This window comes from Triticum urartu, chromosome 4A, assembly GCF_056163025.1.
Source record: "Triticum urartu cultivar PI428250 chromosome 4A, HENAU_Tu73, whole genome shotgun sequence".
Lineage (NCBI taxonomy): Eukaryota > Viridiplantae > Streptophyta > Magnoliopsida > Poales > Poaceae > Triticum > Triticum urartu.
In genome coordinates, this window is record NC_141876.1 from 605428265 (window position 1) to 605448021 (window position 19757).

The window sequence follows — 19757 nt, forward strand, 5'->3', positions numbered from 1 at the left end:
ACGGGGGCGGCGGAGGCATGGTTGGTGGAGGCAAGGGTTTCGAAGGGAAGAAGGTTTGAGAGTAGGTTTTTATATTGGTTTTGGATGGTTAGTGTTTCCTGCCAAGATTGACCATCGTATGGGCCACCGAAAGCTCAAGGCTAGCCAAAGAATTGAAAGGGCGAGCTTGGGCTAAAATCAAGACACGCGGGCCCCTGGCAGGCTAGCCGGGCCCGGAGGCAGGCCCGATGTGAGGCTTCCGATCAAGAGGCGAACCCGGTATATTACGGAATGTGTCTACTTAGATAGTTATTTTTATCAAACTACTAATCTAACGGCTACAAACAAAGTGTATCGAGGAAATGGAGGGTCCGAATGTAGGCGCGTGGCGTGTACGTGTATGGTGACGACTTGGCCGACAGACGGAGGCGCCCCACGCACCAGGACGCTCACACTAGTTATCTCTCCCCCTTCCCCTTTCCCTGTCTGCGCTCCGCTCCACTCCACAGTCTACCACACCCACCCAGCCGCTGCCGGAAAGAGCACGGCGACCTCCGCTCTCCAGCGAGTCGCCTAGGCCGCCACCCGAGGGAACTGACATCCGGGTTCATCGGCTCACCCGTGCTCTGCATGCGTGTTTGTGTGTGCTCCACATGCATGCGTTTGCCTGCCGCTGCGTGCATGCCTGGCTCGCGTGCGTGTGTCTGTGTGGTGTGCGCCGTGCGCGTGCATGATATACGGCTTCCTGGGCATCCCTTTGTGACGCTGATTCTGTGCTGCTGCCGCTGATTGCTACTCCTCCTGGCTCCTGCTGGCTGCTGGCTGCTGCTTTTAGTACTTCCCTATACAGTAGCTAGATAGAATATGACCTGTATTTTAAATTTCTTGCAAATTGAACTGACTATTTATTATTTCTTCTATAATATTCTCTAGATTAGATTCTCTTTTGTGCTTTCTATTGCAATATTACTCAATATACACTGTGTTCAATACAAATCATGAAATCATCTGGTTCTTTAGACTTCTTTTTGCAGTACAATTGCATAGGAGATATTCATATGTTTTTCAGAAAAAGGAGAGTATGAATACAACGGCAGTGCTTCATCTATTATGTGATACGCTGTCGTATAACACAAGTACTTTTTTTTTTCTGAAGCGGTGACAAAAGATGTACCTCGTCGATCAATTACAACATGAGTACTAGATTTTATGCGATCAGATTATGAATAACTTTGAAGTAGCATGCTCTGTTGTAACTCTCAACATGGGCTTTTGCCATTGTACTAGTGCTTCACAATTTGGTCTGGATTTCTATGGTAGTGACTACATGGTTTGTATTTTTTGCGTTGTTAGTTTGATCCAACCGGAATTCATAGTGTTCAAGAGTGATGCCTTTGTTCAAGTGCAGTGTGCTAGCAGGGTCACTGTTATGATTTTTTATGTGACTTGTGCATCCATGATCACTTCTTCAATGTTTTTCAGTTCTTTAATGGTTTTCTTTTGAAAGTTTGGAATTTAGGACAGTTTATTCAGGAGCACTAAACGGTTGTTCGGACATCATTCATGGCCCTTCATACTTTTCAGTGCTTTCGTTATGGTTTTGCTTCATGCAAAGCTGTTTGAATGATAAATTATTTTTCAGTTTACTCAGCAAAATGAGTGATTCTGCACTCTAAAATACGTCTATATTCATCTGTATATAGTTCATATTCAAATTTCTAGGAAGACTTATATTTAGGAACCGAGGGAGTATGACTTATATGCATTTTTGCTAGCTTTCGGCATGCGCTTCCCTGCCACTGCCGGATGGCACCGTTTAGTCATTGTTGTGTTGTGGTCATGGATGTTTTCATGGACATGTCAATTATTTTTTCCGTTGCAACGCACGGGCATTTGTGCTAGCAACAAACAAAGAAAATTACAATCGTAGCACGTTGTCATTTTAGAGCTGAATTGGATTGGAGGCTGAACTTGAATTTTGTCGATCAACCGAATTCTTGCAACCGAACAGACGCTGAACTCTGCGCTTGCAACTTTGCAAGGAGTAATAAGAAATCAAAATATTGAGGCACAAACACACACATGGAAATAAAAAACTATCCTTGTGTGTAAATAAAAGCGAGTGGTTTTGGAATCGGTTTTGCATTGCTGCGTGTTTGTTTCTTACCATCTTCGTGTGAAGATACTCCATATCAGATCCGCCAGAAGTAACCCGCCAAGCCAAACTCATCGATCGGCAGCCGCCACCTCCTTCGTCGCCATGGCCAACCACGGGAAACAGCGCACCTGGACGATGACGACGCCGAGCCATCCCGCCCCCGGTGTGGCCTCGCAAGGGAGAGGAGCAGCTGAAGATGACGACGAGGACCACGCCTTCGACCTGAACTGGCAGAAGCTCCCGATGGAGGAGTTGTTCGTCACGCTCGGCACCTGGCCATGGGGCCTGATGTTGGAAATATGAGCAATTTACTGAATGATTTTATTAACAGAAATACTAGATAAAGCATGACTAATATAGTAGAGATAAAACAAGTCATGCGTGCAGACAGAGAGAAGGTAAAGAGCATCTGCATATATGAACTTGAACTAAACACATCTAGAACGGACACTAGATGAAGTTGCACATATGAAGTAGAACCTAATACATGTAGGACGAAAAGTAGAGCAAATAACAGTGTCATGACATCTAAAAGAAAGAGTAAGAACACGTACGGGACAGCAGCAGTAGAAGTACTGGACTTGGGGTCGGTGTCCTCGCCTGCCATGTCGTCGAGGAGGTCATGGACGTCGGGGAAGAAGTCGTCGTCGGGGAAGTAGTCGTCGGCGACCAGATCGTCCGTGATGAAGCAGCCAGCAGTCGCGCTGAGCGCTCCCCAAAAACCTTATCACCCTTCTCCCGTATAGGACTCAAAAGGTGCGGTTTTGGAGGCCTACTGTCCCGACCTGCGGTGCAAGCCGCAAGCCGGGATGGGGAAGATCGTAGCAGCAGCGCAGTGCTCAGGAACTTGTGGCGAGAGGAGGAAGAGGTTCTGGTGCGTCTCTCTGAGAGGAGCGACCTCCCTTTTATAGGCACAAGAGAAGGAGGCGAGAGGCTGCTCCGGGAGCTGAAGGGAACGCGGGAGATGAAACGAACAGACAGCAGCCGAAGGGTGTAGCGTTCGTATTCAATATCCACTACAGCAAAAACTTTCCAGCTCCCGAGTGACCTTTCGTATACCCGTAGTGCATGGAAAAAATTTAGACATCGGCTCATTCCCGCAACCCGCGTCGCGTCGCGTCGTGACGAGGCGTGGCGTGGCGAGGCGGGCGGCGGAGGAGGAGCGCGCGTGGATGTCCCTCTTGTTCTCATGCTCATACAAGTGGGGAAAGAACCTCCCTTATAAGGAGGTCCAACTCCTACTAAACTAGCAATATGGGACTAAACTTTAGTAGTATCCCTTGCTTTGCACAAATGGGCTAAGTGGGCCTCTAGGATTTATTAGAAATTTATGAAATAGTTATTGGGCTGCCCCCAATATAGACTAAATTCCAGCAATCCCCCACCAGATCCCAGAGGCACACAGAAATTTGCCTTTGGTTCCAAAACATTGTTTTATATACCGGTACTGGAGTGGAGACTGTTAACTTGAATTTCCACCTAGAACTCTATGCTACACTAGTAAGCAACTTGAACAGTGGACTGGGCCTTGAACTGCAAGTTTTCTGCGAATCTAGCTTCACATAAAGCCTTGACCGATACGTGGCTACCGTGGGTCTTCCCCGCGGATGGAGCTTATGCGTCATACTACGAGAACTTTCATGAGTTTACTAGAGAGAACCCTACTCTCATAGATTGCGACGTTTAACAATCAGACTCATATATGTGTGTTCTTCAAAAGATGTTCTGCAGGACAACATCTCTGCTTCAAAGAGCCACTTAGAACACATTAAGATATACATCAACCTACCATGCAGATTAGGAGAGTATTGCATCTTTATGGAGTGGTATTTTAACAGTCCACCCAGTTGACCAACAACTTGTCTTCCACATCTAATTCACGGGATCTTCGATCACAAAGAATAGGTTACCACTGTGAACAACTCATATTGTGGGTCTCATACCCATCTCCCTCGATGCATTATCTATCACATTACGTGATAGACCCTTAGTAAAAGGATCTGCCAGATTTTTAGACGTTTGGATATAATCCAATGCAATAACTCCGGAGTTTCTCATTTTTCTGACAGACTTTAACCTTCTCTGAACGTGTCTTGATGACTTCATGTTATCCTTTGAGCTGCTCACTTTCGTGATCACAGTTTTATTGTCGCAGTTCATAAGAATACCCGGTACAGGTTTCTCAACAACCGGCAAGTCATTCAAAAGCCGGCGAAGCCAATCTGCTTCGACCGTAGCTGTATCTAGTGCTGTGAGTTCTGCTTCCATTGCTGACCTCGTTAAGATGGTCTGCTTGCAAGACTTCCAAGAAACAGCACCACCTCCATGAGTGAATACATAACCGCTCGTGGCCTTTATCTCATCAGCATCTGAGATCTAGTTTGAGTCACTATACCCTTCAAGCACCTTTGGGTGCCCGGTGTAGTTAATTCCATAATTAGCAGTGTCTTTCAAATAACACAAAACTCTTTCTAGAGCTTTCCAATGCACATCTCCTGGTTTTGAGACAAACCGACTCAGTTTGCTAACAGCGAAAGAGATGTCAAGTCTTATAGCACTGGCTAAGTACATAAGCGAGCCAATAATCTAAGAATATTTCAATTGATCTCTAGCAATTCTTTGATTCTTTCGAAGTAACACACTCACATCATATGGTGGTGGAGAGGGCTTGCATTCACTATAGCCAAAGCGACTCAAGATCTTTTTCACATAGTGAGATTGAAGCAATGTTATCCCACCATCATCATCTCTCAACAACTTGATGTTCAGAATGACATCAGCCACTCCTAAATCCTTCATCTCAAAACAACTAGATAGGAAATCCTTGACCTCCTTAATAACATTCAGATTTGTTCCGAAAATCAGTATGTCATCAACATACAAGCACAGGATAACTCCCTCGCCCCCACCATGGCGATAGTACACCCATTTGTCAGCTTCGTTCACAACAAAGCCTGCAGCTGTTAAAGTTCTTTCAAACTTCTCATGCAACTGTTTGGGTGCTTGCTTAAGTCCGTACAAAGACTTCAGCAACTTGCACACTTTCCCTTCCTGACCATCTAGTACAAACCCATCTGGTTGTTCCATATAAATTTCCTCGTCCAACTCTCCATTTAGGAAAGCAGTCTTAACATCCATTTGATGAACGAGAAGACCATGTGAGGCAGCTAGTGAAAGCAGAACTCGAATAGTGGTCAGTCGAGCCACAGGTGAGTAAGTATCAAAGAAGTCTTCACCTTCCCTTTGGGTATAACCCTTAGCCACGAGCCGAGCCTTGTACTTTTCAATAGTACCATCAGGCCTCAGCTTCTTCTTGAATACCCATTTGCATCCTATAGGTTTGCACCCATAAGGACGATCAGTTATTTCCCAAGTTTCATTCGCCAAGATGGAATCCATCTCGCTACGAACCGCTTCCTTCCAGTAGTCAGCATCTTCAGATGCATAGGTCTCTGAAATAGAACTGGGAGTGTCATCTATGAGATACACAAGAAAATCATCACCAAAGGACTTTGCAGTCCTCTGTCTCTTGCTCCTAGTAGGAACTTCATTGTTCTTCTCGACAGAACTTTCAAAGTATTCCATCGAAATGGCAGGTTCGGTTATTGTAACTGGTTTCTGATTCGATGAACTAGGCATCTCCTGATTAGATGAGGTAGCCATATCCTTCATGGGAAAGATATCTTCAAAGAAAGTCGCATCATTCGACTCCATGATCGTACCGACATGCATGTCAGGTACCTCAGATTTTACAACCAAGAATCTATAGCCAATGCTATGAAAAGCATATCCCAGGAAAACACAATCCACAGTCTTTGGTCCAAGCTTCCGCTTCTTTGGAATTGGAACATTGACTTTCGCCAAACAACCCCATGTTCGCAGATAAGAGAGTTTTAACCTTTTCTTCTCCCATTCCTCGAATGGAGTTATCTCTTTGTTCTTTGTGGGGACTCGGTTCAGGACATGACATGCTGTCAATATCGCCTCCCCCACCATGCCTTGGAGAGACCCGATGTGTCTAACATGACATTAACCAAATCAGTTAGAGTACGGTTCTTTTTTTCGGCCACCCCATTTGACTGAGGTGAGTAGTGAGGCATCCTCTCATGGATTATACAATGTTCCGCACAAAAAGCATCAAATTCATTGTAAAAATACTCTCCACCACGGTCGGACCTAAGCCTCTTGATTTTTCGATCAAGTTGGTTTTCCACTTCAGCTTTATAGATCTTGAAAAAAATTCAAAGCCTCATCCTTAGATTTGAGAAGATACACACGGCAGTATCTAGTGGAGTCGTCAATTAACGTCATGAAATATTTCTTTCCACCTTTTCTAAAAACACCATTCATTTCACATAGATCTGAATGTATGAGCTCTAGTGGTGCAAGATTTCTCGTTTCCGCAGTCGTGTGAGACTTACGAGGTTGCTTAGCTTGCACACAAACTTGACACTTAGATCCCTTGACAGTGGTGAAACTAGGGATTAAGTTCAACTTCGCTAGTCGCGGCAGGCAACCAAAATTAACATGACAGAGACGTGAATGCCACACATTGGATTCACTATTGTTGCAAATATGATTGACAACTTTATTGCAAACGTCTGATAAGGATAAACGAAACAGACCTCCTGACTCATAACCTTTACCAACAAAGGTTCCATACTTGGATATTACAAATTTATTCGACTCAAAGACAAGCTTGTAGCCATGTCTACACAGAAGAGATCCGCTAACAAGATTTTTATTGACGGAGGGGACATAATGCACGTTCTTCAGCCGCACGATCTCCCCGAAGTAAACTTCAGATCGACCGTGCCAACACCACGAACAGAAGCACTTGAACCGTTGCCCATCAGCACGGTTGAAGTCCCTGCGGTCTGATAAGACAAAAACATGGAAATATCACCGCATACATGCACATTAGCACCCGTGTCAATCAACCAATCAGGAGAATGACATAGTGAAAGAATAGTGGGAAATATACCATACCCAACATCCTTCATATCAATGTCTCCAATGACAACATTTGCGGTCTTGCCGCCTTTTCCAGGATGACGCTTGTCATAGCGATTAGGGCAACTAGGAGCCCAATGATCAGGATCCCCACACACATGACAGGCACCTTTCTTCTTGAAGTTCTTGTGCTGGTCAGCCTTGTTCTTCCCATCAAACTTTGCTTTACCATCAAACGTGCCCTTGTTCTTGAACTTGTTGGGCTGGAAGTTCTGCTTCTGTACCACATTGGCACTAGATCCTCCCTCAATACCTCGAGCACGTGTGTCCTTTGCTCTCGCCTTTTCTTCCACATCAAGAGTGCCAATGAGATCCAGAACGGAAAACTCCTGCCTCTTATGCTTCAGTAAGGTAGCAAAGTTCCTCCATGAAGGAGGAAGCTTAGTGATGATACCTCCGGCAACAAACTTGTCCGGTAGCATACAATTGAAGTGCTCAAGTTCTCTAGAAAATGAATGTATCTCATGAGCTTGCTCAACCACGGAGCGCTCTTCAGTCATCCTGTAATCATAGAATTGTTCCATGATGTACAACTCAGTGCCTGCATCCGAGACCCCAAACTTGGCCTCGAGTGCGTCCGACGTATCTTTTCCATTATCAATTGATGCATAAGCATCAACTATGTTCTCACCAAGAACACTCAAGAGAGTAGCCTTAAACCACTACTAGGAAAAGGGCTATAGATGGAATTGACACTAATGGCGCACCAGACATGTGGTGCGCCATTACTATATACTAATGGCGCACCATGTGTTGGTACACCATTAGTGTGGTAGACACTAATGGCGCACCACGTCCACGGTGCTCCATTAGTAATTTTTTTTAATTTTTTCAAAACTACTAATGGCGCACCGTGGATGTGGTGCGTTCAAATTTTTTTTTAAATTTTTGTCAAAACTACTAATGGCGCACCGTGGGAGTGGTGCGCCATTACTAGTTGAACTAGTAATGGCGCACCATGCCACGGTGCGCCATTAGTAACTTGGCCACCACTTCCACCGAATGCACCCCCCCTGGATCGCCTTTTCAGTTTTAAAAAAATAAAAGAAAATGATGAAAATGTCAAAAAAATAAAAGAAAATAAGTTTCCCATGTGATATGTGGTCTAGTTGTTGGGAAAATTTGCAAATATGAATTTCGACTTCATTTGCAAAATCTCTCGAGAATTTGTAAAAATGGGCATAACTTTTGCATACTAACTCGGATGAAAAAGTTTTTTATATGAAAAATCATCTACTCGAAAAGTTACATCTGAATTTAACTGGGGGAACCCCGTTAAACATTTTCAAAATCCTCAAAAACCTAACAGAAAAAAAATACGGGGCTTTTAAGATCTCGAGAGGCAAAAAAATTCAAACTTACTAATGGCGCACCTGCCCATGGTGCGCCATTAGTATCTTCCCGCCTTCAAAATTCAAAATAGGTCAACAAAATAAAAAAAAGTTACTAATGGCGCACCTGCCCATGGTGCGCCATTAGTATCTTCCCGCCTTCAAAATTCAAAATAAGTCAAAAAAATTAAAAAAAAGATACTAATGGCGCACCTGCCCATGGTGCGCCATTAGTATCTTCCCGCCTCCTCTCCTCTCCTCCACTCCATCCCCTCCTCTCCTCTCCTCCACTCCATCTCCTCCTCTCCTCCACTCCATCTTCCCTTCTCTCCTCCACCATACTACCCTCCTCCTCTCCGGCGACCTCCTCCTCCTACTCTCCGGCGACCTCCTCCTCCTCTCCGGCGACCTCCTCCTCCCTCCTCTCCTCCCCTCCCCTCCCCTCATGATTTCTCCTCCCTCCTCTCCGGTGAGCTCCTCCTCCCTCATCTCCGGTGAGCTCCTCCTCCCTCCTCTCCGGTGAGCTCCTCCTCCCTCCTCTCCTCCCATCTCCTCATGGTTTCTCCTTCCTCCTCTTCGATGCTCTGGTGAACTCCTCTCCGGCGACCTCCTCCTCCTCTCCGGCGATGTAGGCGAGCGCCTCTCCGGTCACCTCCTCCTCCTCCTCTCCGGTAAAAGAACACGGCAAAAGAATGTACAAGATCCAACGGGAACAAAATTTGAAATAATATCGTGCAAAAAAATGAGCAAAAAAACGAGCAAAAAATGGGCAAAAAAATCGCGATCCAGATCCAAATTCAAAATTCAAAAATAGCAATGGCGCACGGTGGGGATTAGACGGTGCGCCACTACTATTTTCCCGCCTTCAAAATTAAAAATACTAATGGCGCACCATGGTCTATATTAATGGCGCACCAGTGACCTATACTAATGGCGCACCGCGGCCTATACTAATGGCGCACCAGTGGTGCACCATTAGTATACCAGATACTAATGGCGCAACGGTAGTGCGCCATTAGTATTACTAATGGCGTGCTAGTAATGGCGCACCAGTGATGCGCCATTAGTAGGCAAAACTGGTGCGCCATTAGTAGGCCTTTTCCTAGTAGTGAACAGAGTCTCCATTTTTTGAAACGCTTGTTCCTGTTGGGCATCAAGCTCCCCTTCAGGCTTGCCAAGCGTGGCGTCATAGCAACTCATGGTTTGAAACCACAAGACTGCTCTCACGCGCCACCTCTTATAATGGATACCCTCAAACATAGGAGGTCTCATGGAAGCAGCAAAACCACTTGGGGTAAGTTGCCTATAATAAGGTTTTTGGATTGTTGGAAATATGAGCAATTTACCGAATGATTTTATTAACAAAAATACTAGATAAAGCATGACTAATATAGTAGAGATAAAACAAGTCATGCGTGCGGATAGAGAGAAGGTAAAGAGCATCTGCATATATGAACTTGAACTAAACACATCTAGAACAGACACTAGATGAAGTTGCATATATGAAGTAGAACCTAACACATGTAGGACGGAAAGTAGAGCAAAGAACAGTGTCATGACATCTAACAGAAAGAGCAAGAACACGTACGGGACAACAACAGTAGAAGTGCTGGACTTGGGGTCGGTGTCCTCGCCTGCCATGTCGTCGAGGAGGTCGTGGACGTCGGGGAAGAAGTCATCGTCGAGGAAGTAGTCGTCGGCAACCGGATCGTCCATGATGAAGCAGCCAGTAGTCGCGCTGAACGCTCCCTAAAAACCTTATCACCCTTCTCCCGTATAGGACTCAAAAGGTGCGGTTTCGGAGGCCTACTGTCCTGACCTGCGGTGCACGCCGCAAGCCGGGATGGGGAAGATCGTAGCAGCAACGCAGTGCTTAGGAACTTGTGGCGAGAGGAGGAAGAGGTTCTGGTGTGTCTCTCTGAGAGGAGCGACCTCCCTTTTATAGGCGCAAGAGAAGGAGGCAAGAGGCTGCTCCGGGAGCTGAAGGTAACGCGGGAGATGAAACGAACAGACAGCAGCCGAAGGGTGCAGCGTTTGTATTCAATATCCACTACAGCAAAAACTTTCCAGCTCCCGAGTGACCTTTCGTATACCCGTAGTGCGTGGCAAAAATTTAGACATCGGGTCGTCTCATTCCCGCAAGGCGTGGCGCGTCGTGACGAGGCATGGCGTGGCGAGGCGGGCGGCGAAGGAGGAGCACGCGTGGATGTCCCTCTTGTTCTTATGCTCATACAAGTGGGGAAAGAACCTCCCTTATAAGGAGGTCCAACTCCCACTAAACTAGCAATGTGGGACTAAATTTTAGTAGTATCCCTTGCTTTGCACAAATGGGCTAAGTCGGCCTCTAGGATTTATTAGGAATTTCTGAAATAGTTATTGGGATGCCCCCAATATAGACTAAATTCTAGCACCTGACCTCCGGTGTCGCGGCCGTCATCCGCCTCCGTGTCTGGGGAGCCAACGAGCTGGAGCCCAGGAAACAAAGCTTGTTCTTGAAGCTCCTGCCGCTGGCGGTGGAGGCCGCCGCGGCGGTCGCCATGGTTGTCGACCTCGCCAGGGGAGGCGGGAACGGGGCCTTCGGCACCGACCTCGTTGTCGGCCTCGCGGAGAGGAGTAGCGTCGGCAAATCCACCGCGGCCGCACTCGCCGCCCGCCTCGCACCCTCCTGGCGGGACTGCTGGCTGCTGAGGGACGGCGCGTGGTCAGTGCAGGACAAGGGAGCGGTCGTGCCAGGGGACATCATCTGGATCATGTCCGGCGACATCATCCCGGTGGACGCGAGGCTGCTGTCGGTTGAGGAGTCGCAGGCGGCGACGACCATCATGGTCGACTAGTCCGCGATCACGGGCGACTGCTTCCCGGCGGGGGGGGGGGGATTGTTGCCATCTTCGGCACTATGCGCTCTCTCAGGAGGGCTGACTTCTCCCTCCTCCTGCCCTAAATCGTGCTGGGGGGATTGTTGCCATCTTCGGCACTATCCGGAGTGCTATTATCTCCTGTGCCGGTATCACCACTTTTGCTTTGGCGGGACTTAGAGCGGCGCTGCTGATGTTGGCGCTTGGGTTGCTTCTTGGAGGGGTCATCCTCCGCTGTCTCGTCACCATTTCCTTCTTTGGGTGTGTCCACCATGTATATATATCATATGATGAGGTGGCTGTCCAGTGCCCTGTGGGCAGTGGTTCCTCTTCATCTCCTGCATCATCGTCCATACCATCGATGTCTTCGGAGTCGAAGTCGAGCATGTCGGTTAAGTCGCCGACAGTGGCTACTAAGTGGGTGGTGGGTGGGCAGCGAATTTCTTCGTCGTCCGCATCCCAATCCTGCCGGACATAGTTCGGCCAGGATCCTCCTGACAAGGAGAGAGACCTTAATGAGTTCAGTATGTCGCCAAAGGGCGAGTGCTGAAAAATATCCGCGGAGGTAAACTCCATGATCGGTGCCTAATCGGATTCGCTAGGAACGGGCGCAGGCGGTTCGGAGTCTATGGCCGGGGAAGGATCCGGCAGTTTGACAACACGGCTCTCGTGCAGGGTAAGGTCGATGTTCGGCTCGATCGCCGCTAAGGATAAGGCCTCCGTGGCGGGGTCCATCCACCCGTCTATGGACGGCGCAACTGGCTTCGAATTGAGGGTCGGAGCGGCTGCCGGTGCGATCTCCTGAACACTGTCCGATGGTAGAGCTAAATCATACTCATCGTGACCATATGACACACAAGGCAGAGGCTCGAATCCGTCGAAGATCAAGTCTCTGCGGATATCAGAAGTGTAGTTTAAGCTTCCAAACCTGACCTGGTGGCCAGGGGCGTAACTTTCGATCTGCTCTAGATGGCCAAGCGAGTTGGCCCGCAGTGCGAAGCCGCCGAACACAAAGATTTGTCCGGGGAGAAAAGTCTCACCATGGACTGCATCACTATTGATGATCGTAGGAGCCATCAAGCCTAACGGCGACGACACAGAGGAACTCTCAATGAAAGCACCAATGTCGATGTCAAAACCGGCGGATCTCGGGTAGGGGGTCCTGAACTGTGCGTCTAAGGCAGATGGTAACAGGAGGCAGGGGACACAATGTTTTACCCAGGTTCGGGCCCTCTTGATGGAGGTAAAACCCTACGTCCTGCTTGATTTATTCTTGATGATATGGGTATTACAAGAGTTGATCTACCACGAGATCGGAGAGGCTAAACCCTAAAAGCTAGCCTATGGTATGATTGTATGTTGTCCTACGGACTAAAACCCTCCGGTTTATATAGACACCGGAGGGGGATAGGGTTACACAAGGTCGGTTACAAAGTAGGAGATATCCATATCCGTACTTCCTAGCTTGCCTTCCACGCCAAGTAGAGTCCCATCCGGATACGAGACGAAGTCTTCAATCTTGTATCTTCATAGTCCAACAGTCCGACCAAAGGATAGAGTCCGGCTGTCCGTAGACCCCCTAATCCTGGACTCCCTCACTCTTGCCACTCCTTGTTCCATAATCCATCAAATCTTTACCCAAAACTTGAAAACTTCACAACACAAAACTCAAAGTAGAAAATCTCGTGAGCTCCGTTAGCGAAAGAAAACAAAAGACCACTTCAAAGTACTGTAATGAACTCATTCTTTATTTATATTGGTGTTAAACATACTGTATTCCAACTTCTCTATGGTTTATAAACTATTTTACTAGCCATAGATTCATCAAAATAAGCAAAGAACACACGAAAAACAGAATCTGTCAAAAACAGAACAGTCTGTAGTAATCTGTAGCTAGCGCAAGATATGGAACCCCAAAAATTCTAAAATAAATTGCCGGACGTGAGGAATTTATCTATTAATCATCTTCAAAAAGAATTAACTAAATAGCACTTTCGAAATAAAAATGGCAGCAGTTCTCGTGAGTGCTAAAGTTTCTGTTTTTTACAGCAAGTTCAACAAGACTTTCTCTAAGTCTTCCCAACCGTTCTACTTGGCACAAACACTAAGTAAACACAAAAAACACAACCAAAACAGAGGCTAGATAAATTATTTATTACTAAACAGGAGCAAAAATCAAGGAATAAAAATAAAATTGCGTTGCTTCCCAACAAGCGCTATCGTTTAACGCCCCTAGCTAGGCATAACAAGCAAGAATAGATCTAGGTATTGCCATCTTTGGTAGGTAATTCTTCAATGAGGCATCTACCATCTTTAGGAATTTCTTTATTTTTAATAATTATCAAACTTTTAGGCACAAGATCGAAAAATTCATTAGCAACAAATGGTTCCTTAATGATAGCAAAAAGATTGGGATGAATACTTATAGATTTGAGATCCGCAGTTTCCTTACTAGAAGATTCACCCTTATTTTTAGGAACATACATAAGCTTGGCAATTTTAGTGGGAGGACTTGGAGTATTCTTTACGGAAGAAAAAGCGGTTCCCAAGTTGGTAATAATATCCTCAAGTTTATCGATTCTAGTGGTCATGGTTTATTTTCTCCTTAACTACGGGTTCCTTTTATTTAATATTTTTCAAAGTAACTCCTACTTTAGATCCATATTGAGAGATTCGGATGTGGATCTTTTTATCCAAATTTTCAATTAGCTCTATGGTAGCAACTTTATTTTCAATAATTTCAAGCCTTTGCATTACATGCTCCAAAGTTAATATAGTTCCATTAACCAAAAGAGGGGGTGAACCAAATAAATCTATAATAGCATTATAAGAATCAAAAGTATGGCTACCCAAGAAGTTCCCTCCGGTAATAGTATCAAGAACATATCTATGCCAAGGAGTAATGACTACATAAAAATTGCAAAGAAGAACGGAGGTAGATTGCTTCCTAGTAGATCTATTTTGAGCATTGCAAATTCTATACCAAGCGTCTTTTAGATTTTCTCCCTCCCTTTACTTAAAATTTAGAATTTCATTCTCGGGAGACAACGGAGAACATAAGGGACTAGCCATAACGACAAGCGAGCAAACTAACACACAAGCAAACAAAAAGCAAGCGGGCAAAAAGAGGCAAATAGAGAAAGAGAGGGAGGATAGAGAGAGAGGGCGAATAAAACGGCAAGCGTGAAGTGGGGGAGAGGAAAACGAGAGGCAAATGGCAAATAATGTAATGCGGGAGATAAGGGTATGTGATGGGTACTTGGTATATTGACTTTTGTGTAGACCACCCCGGCAATGGCGCCAGCAATCCTTCTTGCTACCTCTTGAGCATGCGTTGGTTTTCCCCGAAGAGGAAGGGATGATGCAGCAAAGTAGCGTAAGTATTTCCCTCAGTTTTTGAGAACCAAGGTATCAATCCAGTAGGAGGCTATGCGCTAGTCCCTCGTACCTGCACAAAACAAATAAATCCTCCCAACCAACGCAAATAGGGGTTGTCAATCCCTACTCGGCCACTTACGAGAGTGAGATCTGATAGATATGATAAGATAATATTTTTGGTATTTTTATGATAAAGATGCAAAGTAAAATAAAAGCAAAGTAAAAGCAAAAGAAATAACTAAGTATTGGTAAATTAATATGATGAAGATAGACCCGGGGGCCATAGGTTTCACTTGTGTCTTCTCTCGAGAGCATAAGTATTCTATGGTGGGTGAACAAATTACTGTTGAGCAATTGACAGAATTGAGCATAGTTATGAGAATATCTAGGTATGATCATGTATATAGGCATCACGTCCGAGACAAGTAGACCGACTCCTGACTGCATCTACTACTATTACTCCACTCATCGACTGGGATCCAACATTCATCTAGAGTATTAAGTTAAAACAGAGTAACGCCTTAAGCAGGATTACATAATGTAGAGGGATAAACTCATGCAATATGATGAAAACCCCATCTTGTTATCCTCGACGGCAACAATACAATACGTGCCTTGCTGCCTCTACTGTCACTGGGAAAGGACACAGCAAGATTGAACCCAAAGCTAAGCACCTCTCCCACTGCAAGAAAGATCAATCTAGTAGGCCAAACCAAACTGATAATTCAAAGAGACTTGCAAAGATAACCAATCATACATAAAAGAATTCAGAGAAGATTCAAATATTGTTCATAGATAGACTTGATCATAAACCCACAATTCATCGGTCTCAATAAACACACCGCAAAAAGAAGATTACATCGAATAGATCTCCAGAAGAGAGTGGGAGAACTTTGTATTGAGATCCAAAAAGAGAGAAGAAGTCATCAAGCTACTAACTATGGACCCGTAGGTCTGAAGTAAACTACTCACACTTCATCGGAGGGGCTATGGTATTGATGTAGAAGCCCTCCGTGATCGATGCCCCTTCCGGCGGAGCTTCGGAACAGGCCCCAAGATAGGATCTCGTGGATACAAAAATTTGCGGCGGTGGAATTAGGGTTTTGGCTCCGTATCTGATCGTTTGGGGGTACGTAGGTATATATAGGAGGAAGGAGTACGTCGGTGGAGCAACAGGGGGCCCACGAGGGTGGAGGGCGCGCCTGGTGGGGGTGGGCGCGCCCCCTACCTCGTGGCTTCCTCTTTTGTGTCTTGACGTAGGGTCCAAGTCTCCTGGGTCTTGTTCGTTGAGAAAATCACGTTCCCGAAGGTTTCATTCCGTTTGGACTCTGTTTGATATTCCTTTTCTTCGAAACCCTAAAACAGGCAAAAAACAACAATTCTGGGCTGGGCCTCTAGTTAATAGGTTAGTCCCAAAAATAATATAAAGTGGATAATAAAGCCCAATAATGTCCAAAACAGTAGATAATATAGCATGGAGCAATCAAAAATTATAGATACGTTGGAGACGTATCAATACCCCTCTGATTATGAACGTGTTTATGCTTTGTGAGTAGTTACGTTTGTTCCTGAGGACATGGGAGAAGTCTTGCTATTAGTAGTCATGTGAATTTGGTATTCGTTCGATATTTTAATGAGATGTATGTTGTCTCTCCTCTAGTGGTGTTATGTGAACGTCGACTACATGACACTTCACCATTATTTGGGCCTAGAGGAAGGCATTGGGAAGTAATAAGTAGATAATGGGTTGCTAGAGTGACAGAAGCTTAAACCCTAGTTTATGCGTTGCTTCGTAAGGGGCTGATTTGGATCCATATGTTTCATGCTATGGTTAGGTTTACCTTAATACTTTTGTTGTAGTTGCGGATGCTTGCAATAGAGGTTAATTACAAGTGGGATGCTTGTTCAAGTAAGGACAGTACCCAAGCACCGGTCCACCCACATACCAAATTATCAAAGTACCGAACGCGAATCATATGAGAGTGATGAAAACTAGCTTGATGATATTCCCATGTGTCCTCGGGAGCGCTTTTCTCTATATAAGAGTTTGTCCAGGATTGTCCTTTGCTACAAAAAGGATTGGGCCACCTTGCTGCACTTTATTTACTTTTGTTACTTGTTGCTCGTTACAAATTATCCTATCACAAAACTATCTATTACCACTTGTTTCAGTACATGCAGAGAATACCTTGCTGGAAACCGCTTATCATTTCCTTCTGCTCCTTGTTGGGTTCGACACTCTTACTTATCGAAAGGACTACGATAGATCCCCTATACTTGTGGGTCATCAGAGGCCTAACAACAACTTTCCTTATAATTCCTTCATAGAAAATATAAAATCATAGAAAATCATCACTCAACATAGCATAGCCTCAGGCATGACCTGCTGCTAGCTCCGCCACTGTGTGACCAAGCATATGCACATCTCCATCTCACTTCATGGACGTCACAGTCTCCTATTAATTGTGTCTGCATTGGCACAATTACCGAACAAACACCAAAGAGATTGGTGGAGGAACTAAAGAAAGAAAAGGTTTTATGAGATCTTCATGCGGGCATGCAGCTCATATCCCATCCACCTTCAGTTTCCGGCTCAAGATTTTACTTCATATGTTATACTATTCAGTAACATTGCTTGATAAACAAATAAAACCGCAAAAACATTTACTTATATCCAAAAGATTTACTAAGACATGTCAACGAGCCATCATGCAAAACCATCATCATATCATGTCTTGGGCGATAGGAATCACTAGCCATGTACATGCCATCACCATTTTCTCATCAACGCCACATCTTTTCAGAGACCAATTTAGAGATTATATCAAAACTAGGGGTGCAAGTTGTAGAGTTCAAATGGAAAGACTAAGATACTAGCTACAAATAAAATTTGAAGGCAATTAAACCACAAAGCACAAAGTTGATGTTGCGAGAAAATTGAGATTCATTACAACATAATTCATTTGCCCGCTGGCACATGCCAACAACACTAGGAATTGTCAAGCTTACTAGCAAAAGAAAAATAGTGCGAGAATGCGAGAAAACAAGAACCATTGCACCACACCAGGTGCTAATTAGTGACATGATTCATCCAAAGACCTTTGTTGCCTCTGAGTTGATTATATTTCTTGTTGACGAGAGTGGCCCCTTCGTTTAAGACTTTTTGATCAAACATTCTCAATGCGCCACATCACAAGGTCTCAGCCATTCTGTAAATATAATTGTGTCAGTGTGATTCCAAAAAGGGATGCTACGATAAAATTTCCAATTAAGTAGATGTAAGCATAATTAGGTGTAACATTCGAGGATCCATATTACTTGAAGTTTGATCGAGCACAAATGACATATATTACTGGAAGTTTGTTCACGCACATATGAAATATATAACTTTCTATGTGATCATCACTAATCTAATTATACATTAACTAATGTACACGTATCTATATAAAAATTGTTCCAAATCCAGAAAGAAATGACATATAGATGTACCTGGTGGATTGTAGAAACTCATGTATGGAACCAAATAACGGAATTTCTCTCTCTTCCATAGCTTCTTCCATTGTAGTGTCCTGATATTAACCTCACAGATGCCAAGGTCCGCAGTTATGAAAATGATATCACTGCCCTCCACAGATCCAATCAGTTTAAGCCTTTTGGTTGGATTTTGAATAGGGATAAGGTTCATGAGTTCGGCGACTCTATGCATAGTCCATGACACAATTCCATTAACATCCAATTTTCTTGACCATATGTTGAGGGTTACCTTGTCCACATGCGCAAAACCCAAACTGCCATCCTCCAATGCCATGAGGATAGTGGAACCGCTAACGATAGCCCCGGACAATGGTGCATCAATGAGTGATAAGCAATTAGAGCTCAAGTCATATTTGAGAATTTCTACACTATCATCATCATCGTGTGTAAGCATGAAGTGAAGTGCGTTTTCAACAAGGATGGAGGGCATTGAGTCGATGAATGCATCAGGTGCAAGTTGTAGACTAGAGCACATATCGCTCCACTCAACATCAGAGCATGACTTGCTCCAGTCACTTGTCACCGGCGCGGACACACATGCGTGTGCAACACAATTGTCATTGTATGTCATGTCAAGGCCCAAGAATACCACTTGGAAGGGCCCTGCATGACACGCGTGATGGTCACAACCGCTCGCTGCACAAAAGAGTGCAGTGGCCCCATCAACGTATCCCATCGATGTGGGCACTTTTAGCTTTCTTTGGCGACCCGTCATGGGGTCCCAAACAACAAGGTGCGTTGGCGACCCGTCATGGGGTCTCAACATGGACTTTTGCCATTGTACTAGTGCTTCACAATTTGGTCTGGATTTCTATGGTAGTGACTACATGGTTTGTATTTTTTGCGTTGTTAGTTTGATCCAACCGGAATTCATAGTGTTCAAGAATGATGCCTTTGTTCAAGTGCAGTGTGCTAGCAGGGTCACTGTTATGATTTTTTATGTGACTTGTGCATCCATGATCACTTCTTCAATGTTTTTCAGTTCTTTAATGGTTTTCTTTTGAAAGTTTGGAATTTAGGACAGTTTATTCAGGAGCACTAAACCGTTGTTCGGACATCATTCATGGCCCTTCATACTTTTCAGTGCTTTCGTTATGGTTTTGCTTCATGCAAAGCTGTTTGAATGATAAATTATTTTTCAGTTTACTCAGCAAAATGAGTGATTCTGCACTCTAAAATACGTCTATATTCATCTGTATATAGTTCATATTCAAATTTCTAGGAAGACTTATATTTAGGAACCGAGGGAGTATGACTTATATGCATTTTTGCTAGCTTTCGGCATGCGCTTCCCTGCCGCTGCCGGATGGCACCGTTTAGTCATTGTTGTGTTGTGGTCATGGATGTTTTCATGGACATGTCAATTATTTTTTCTGTTGCAACGCACGGGCATTTGTGCTAGCAACAAACAAAGAAAATTAGAATCGTAGCACGTTGTCATTTCAGAGCTGAATTGGATTGGAGGCTGAACTTGAATTTTGTCGATCAACCGAATTCTTGCAATCGAAC

General features: G+C 44.7%; 1 protein-coding gene across 1 annotated transcript; it reads right to left on the minus strand.

Moving 5' to 3' along the window:
* Nucleotides 1–17891: 17891 nt before the first annotated feature.
* On the minus strand, nucleotides 17892–18939 carry LOC147977228 (uncharacterized). The gene is made up of 2 exons (XM_087521104.1): nucleotides 18204–18939; nucleotides 17892–17923 (listed from the first exon to the last, which is right to left on the minus strand). Exons 1-2 carry the CDS (start codon nucleotides 18922–18924, stop codon nucleotides 17892–17894), a joined length of 753 nt encoding a protein of 250 aa, XP_087377230.1. The 5' UTR covers nucleotides 18925–18939.
* Nucleotides 18940–19757: the final 818 nt, after the last annotated feature.

Excerpts from the sequence above, each read along its gene's own strand:
- LOC147977228 (XM_087521104.1), bottom strand. The coding sequence starts at position 18,924 with ATGGGATACGTTGATGGGGCCACTGCACTCTTTTGTGCAGCGAGCGGT. Across the intron at positions 17,924-18,203 it reads GAGTTTCTACAATCCACCAG|AATGGCTGAGACCTTGTGAT; the intron begins GTACATCTATAT and ends TTATATTTACAG.